Raw genomic sequence first — 5,909 nt, forward strand, 5'->3', positions numbered from 1 at the left:
CGCAAATTCCTTCTAAACTAGTAACAAATCAATAAGTATCTCACAAATATTTCAGTCGCAAATAGAGTCTTTAATTTGTCACCATCGTCAACAACGACTATGTCGCTAATTTTTCTAGAATATCATTTAGGATTCCAATTTTGTCGCTATACTAAAATAAATATCATATTTTTTTATTTTAGTGATTGAACTAAGATTATAATGCATACAAATAAAATTAGTTCATCAAAATTATACATGTTTAAAAAAATATCAAACCCAACATATTTATTAAAATAAAAGTCTAATGTAACATCTCCAACATAGGCACTTCTCAAATAAAATACCAAAATAAGCTAAATCTAACAATATAGTAACTATAAAAATCAATCCAAGTAATTATTTATCAACTATGTAAACTACCATTAAAAGTAAGCTAACTTCTATAAAACTCGAAAATGAAACAAATTGCCCAATCAATTATCTATCAAACAAATAAACTACCTAAATAAGCTAAGCCTAGCAAAATGCATTAACATAAGCCACCTAATCAATATTATTGCTAGCAAAATCACTCTAATGGTCCTTTTCTTAGAGAAATCCTGGAATCTTAGAAAGGAGAGACAATAGATTACTCTGTATAGCTTCATTTACAACACTAGGCAACACTGCCTTTGTAGCATTAGGCAATGCTTCTTTAATAACTTCAGTGATGTCCGCTTGTAAAACCGGTTTGACTGTAGAAACACCTGTATCTTCTGGTAATGGCACATCTCTATGATCACGAATACCAATATCTAGACTGTAGCCTAACCTATGAACTTGTCCTTTCTTGTTGGTTCCTGCAACTTTTATCCACACGTCAGGATCAACTTCAGGTTGATCTAATAAATCTTCTCCATATTTTTGTGATATTGGCTCTCCATATAAGTCCTACATCAAACAAATAAGGACATATTATTAAGAAAACTGAAAGTAAATTAGACTACAAAATTAAAGACACTTACAATAATTTTCTTGTGATATTGTCACGAGTTATTGTATGATCTGTAAATTTCTTCCTACATTAAAAAACACACGATTATCAAAAATAGTTTAACACAAAACAACATAGATCATCAAAGCAACAACAAATTCTAGGCTTAGCTATACTACTCACAACTCTAAAATAATTCATGCAAATAACATAGATCATAAGAATGTAAAGCTCCCAAGAGTGCATCAATTAAATTAAGAAAAAATAACCGCATCAATTAAATTAAGAACAGATCAGAAAAAAACAAGTAATAATCAGAACAAATATTTAGTTTACTCACGAGGCATGTATTAACTGCTGGTCACATATTATTTTCATGGATTTACTGTTATCCGTATTTATGTTTGCTGTTTTGACAAAATTTCAGACAAAAGGAATACAAGAAATATGCAAATATTTGTATTTATTTTTCTTAATTGAGTAGAAGTGATAATACTGGATCAGAGGATATAAAAGAAAAAAGATGCTTTATTTCTTTGAAACTATTTACTGATAGATTTCTCCATAGTAATTTGAAATAGCCATATGTTTTAGACTTTAGGGTGTGTGTGGTTGGGAGAATTATGAATAATTCCTAGGAATTTTAAGATGAGAATATCATATGTTTATGTTTGGTTCAAAGTTTGAAAAGCTATTTTCAAGCAAGTTTGGTTCCAGGGAATCAAAATACCATCATTTCAATTCTCACCTTCCCCTTAGGTATATGTGATTCCCATGGGAATGGAATGTTTGTAACAAAATAATACTTGAACCACACACACCCTTAGTGAAATGTATTCCCTGTGTCATGAACTTAAGCTTAGATTAATATCAATATTTTGCAAAGAAGAAGAATATCCACAAATTTATATTTATTTTTTTGTTTATTTTATAAAAAAATATAATAAATTAATAAACATTATAACATAAATGACACATATATAAGACTCTAACAGCAAACATACCTTTGTGAAAATTTGTGATTGCATGAAAAAAATAAGTAGGTACAAATTGGGTCAATTTTAATAAATCTAGTAATAAACTAATAAATTAAAGATACTACACCTAGTGATACCTTTCTTTTTCATTTTAAGTAGAAAGTATGTTGATATAGCAAGGTCAAAATAATCGTATAACTACTTACGGTTTATCGCCTTTCTCTATAGCTATTACCAGCTTTCTGTTACTCCTAATTTCAGTATGCACACTTGATTGTCCAACATTAGGTAGCTCATTATCTTCTGCGTCTAAAGCAAATGCGTCAGACAAATTCACACCTACAATGAATAAGAAAATTTTCAATTAGATGTATAGTTATTTGTGAATATGTAAACATTTAGCAGTTGAAGTAAATCATACCATTTAATTGTGGTGATGATTGTGATAAAACTTGTGGGAATGGTTGTGATGCTGATTCCACATTCAAATGTGTAAGATGAGGTTCATCATTATTATCGCTCTGTTGACCTAAACAAAAAAGAAGCCAAAACAAAATAGATACGATAATACCACTTCCTCGCCTAGGATTAATTAAATAAGAATAAAGACACACAGCTCAAATGTATAGTACAACTACATGCCTAACATGTGTATCGGTGGTTGAGAAGAATCAATGTCAACAGTTTGTTCACCTAAACTCAATAAAATAAGCATAGATCATATTTCCTAAATCAAGAGTTGTTAATGGTAAAATAAATTCAACGGCAAATGCATACCTAGCCTACGTGAGGAAAGCTGAGATTGATCGAGACGAATATTTTGTACTATTCCTGTACCTCTACCTTTTGGTGCCAAGATTACCTATCAAATAAGAAATAAATTAAAAGAAGTGTTATTAAAATATTTAAAATACAACCAGTTAAAATATTTAGAAGCGATAGTTACTAATAAAAAAGAATAATAAAACATTATTCAATAGTTTAGATCACAAAATTTGAATTAACATATTCCAATAAAATTAATTTAAAAGATATTTAGTACAACATAATGATAAGATTGCACCGAAAAAAAGATTTACCGTAAACAACTAATCAATAATGATATTACCACAAATTAGAAGAAAAAATAGTCATCAGATTTATTCCATTATCATGATATAGCACTGCGAGCCCCTAGTTCAAAGAGCAAAAAAATAAAATAAATAAATAAATAAAACACTCAATATAAATGTAGGAAGAGTAGTGGGTTTTCACGTGGTGCATCTATTTGTCGTAGATTAACAAGGTACATTTGATTATTAGAACCTAAAATATGTCTATGCAATACTGTATAATGTAATTATTAATGACCGACATAATTAAAATTTGAATATGCAGTAAACTTACTTGATAGGTTAAGTATTAAAATATAAAGAATTAATTTTATTCTTTTTTGCCTGCCCCAAACTGTGTTAGGGCTTTCTCTTATTCAAATATCATAGTGTTATTAGAGAGTTCATTATTCTATTTTATAATATGAATGCAGGTATCATTAAACACGGTAGATGAAAAAAGAGTATTATTCTATTTATTTTATTTAATCAAGAGTATTTTACTATGGAATATAACTGTACCTTTTAAGGGTTTGAGAAAAAATGATTTAGGTTTGAAAAGAGATGATTTTAAAGGTTTAAAAACATTTTTCAATCTCAGGATGTAGGGCATGAACAATAAAATTCACAGTAGCAGCAGAATCTAATTCGATGAAGATGTGATAAACCATTATTTTATGATTTATATTGTGTTTAATTGAGTGGTTTTATCAAGTCTTTACCCACTTATTTATATGATTAGCATGATATTACAATTCCTTCCCAAAATTGTTCCATGGTTGAAACCTTGCTTCCTAGAAATCTTTTAATTATGTATTTTAATTTTCCTTTATACCATTCGATGTCGTGATCCGTGTGTTAAGTGTTTCAGGCTTCATAGGGCAGGAATGGCTTAGAGAATAGAGAGGAAGCTTGCAAAAATGGAAGGAACACAAGAAACTAAGGAGATGACCAGCGAACACTGACGCGAGCGCATGGCTCACGCGGGTGCACGAAATGAAGAAATCACAGCGACGCGAATGCGTGCCTGACGCAAACACGTGGATTGAAGTTTGCACGAATGACGCGAACGCGTAGACGACGCGAACGCGTGACAAGAAAAATCGCTGAATAACGCGAACGCCTGGACGACGCGTACGCGTGACCTGCGCGATCTGCAAAAATAACAGAATACGCTGGGGGAGATTTCGGGCTGCATTTTTACCCAGTTTTTGGCCCAGAAACACAGACTAAAGCTAGGGAACATGCAGAGACTCAATACGCATCTACACACATTCGGATACATCGATATTAGGATTACTTTTAGTTTAAGATCTGAATGGAGATTAGCTTTACATTGATAGTTTATGCTTTTGCTTTGAATTTTGGATGCTGAAGAGTCATTACCTCCGTTGAAAACATTACCTTAGTTTGTTTCCCTATTCCTTTACTCTTATTAGTTGCTCATTGACCCTATTCAAATAAGTATGTTGCATTTTGGATTTATTGATACATAGAATTGCTTTTACTTTAATTAATTTTAAATCTCTATTTTATTTTATTTTATTCAAATATGTCCTCTTGTATTTTTATGAATATTAATTTGATGTCAATGGAGTAGATTTTCTACTTGACATGGGGTTGATTAAGAGGAGACACTTGAGTTGGAATGCTCAAGTGCTTAGTTAAATTGAACATTATTGGCTAATTCTATATCTACTAACGTTAGACCTTCCCAAGGGAAAGGACTAGGATCTGCGGATAAGAATCAGCCCAATCACTTGACTTTCCTTTACTCAGTAAGGGTTAACTAAGTGAAAACAACAACCGCTTTACATTACTCTTGAGAAGATTCCAACAAGGATAGAACTTCCAATTAATCAATTCCCTAGTCAAGGATTTTTTTTATTAATAATAATTCTTAGTTTTATTACTTTAATTTACAATTATTTTAATTACTCATTATCCAACTCAAACCTTCTGGAAAATTTCTAATTAATAAATTAGCACTCTTCCCTGCAACTCGTTGGGAGACGACCTGGGACTCATACTCCCAATATTTTTAATTCTAAAATTTGTGACAACCCTTTTTAAATTGGTGAGGCAGACTTTAGCTGGTTAAGGGCTATACTTGCAACGCATTTCTCTTATTAAGATTCTCTTAATTGGTCTAACTTCTGCCACGCATCAATTTTTGGCGACGTTGCCGGGGAGTTGCAATAGTGTGCTAGATTATTAATTAGTGTACATATTTTTATTTTTATTTACATATTTTATTTTTATTTTGTTACCATGAGCTATATTTCTTTCTCATTAAATGACGTGTTCATTGCCTGATCCGAGCTTAGCCGCTTTTGATCCTGAAATTGAAAGAACTCTTTCACGTATTAGGCGAGCTCGACGTCGGTTAGCTTCTGAGGGTCGTGAAGTGATTGTTATCGATTCACCAGTCTCATCTGAGGGTGAATCTGAACTGCCATCTGAGAGCGAGACAAGCTCCTTTACTACTGATTTAGTTAATTCACGTGCAGGTAACATGGCAGTACCTAGGAGGATTACTCTCCAAGAAGCTGGAGCCCCAGACTTCACCCTGCAACTGTATCAAGTGTGTCATCCAAACATGGCTGCAGACTTTGAACTGAAGACTGCCTAATCAACTTGATGCCCAAGTTTCATGGCTTACCTGCTCAAGAGCCTATTAAGCACCTTAGGAATTTCTAGACAGCCTGTTCTACTGTTAGGCGTCATGGTGCAGATAAAACCTCTATTCTGTTAACCTCTTTCCCGTTTTCTCTTGAGGGAAAAGCGAGAAAATGGTACTTCACCCAACCTGAAGTGACTGTTACTAATTGGGATACGCTTAGAAGAGAATTTTTGGAAAAATACTTCCCAGCTGAAGTTACTGAT

General features: G+C 32.3%; 1 protein-coding gene across 1 annotated transcript; it reads right to left on the minus strand.

The window, feature by feature from the left end:
- Window positions 1-982: 982 nt before the first annotated feature.
- Window positions 983-3,694, minus strand: LOC148544592 (uncharacterized). The gene is made up of 6 exons (XM_088498962.1): window positions 3,653-3,694; window positions 2,710-2,794; window positions 2,575-2,625; window positions 2,354-2,461; window positions 2,139-2,271; window positions 983-1,040 (listed from the first exon to the last, which is right to left on the minus strand). The coding sequence occupies exons 1-6, from the start codon at window positions 3,692-3,694 to the stop codon at window positions 983-985; spliced, it is 477 nt and encodes a 158-aa protein (XP_088355088.1).
- Window positions 3,695-5,909: the final 2,215 nt, after the last annotated feature.

Source organism: Arachis ipaensis, chromosome B9, assembly GCF_059453495.1.
Source record: "Arachis ipaensis isolate K30076 ecotype BB chromosome B9, ASM5945349v1, whole genome shotgun sequence".
Classification (NCBI taxonomy): domain Eukaryota; kingdom Viridiplantae; phylum Streptophyta; class Magnoliopsida; order Fabales; family Fabaceae; genus Arachis; species Arachis ipaensis.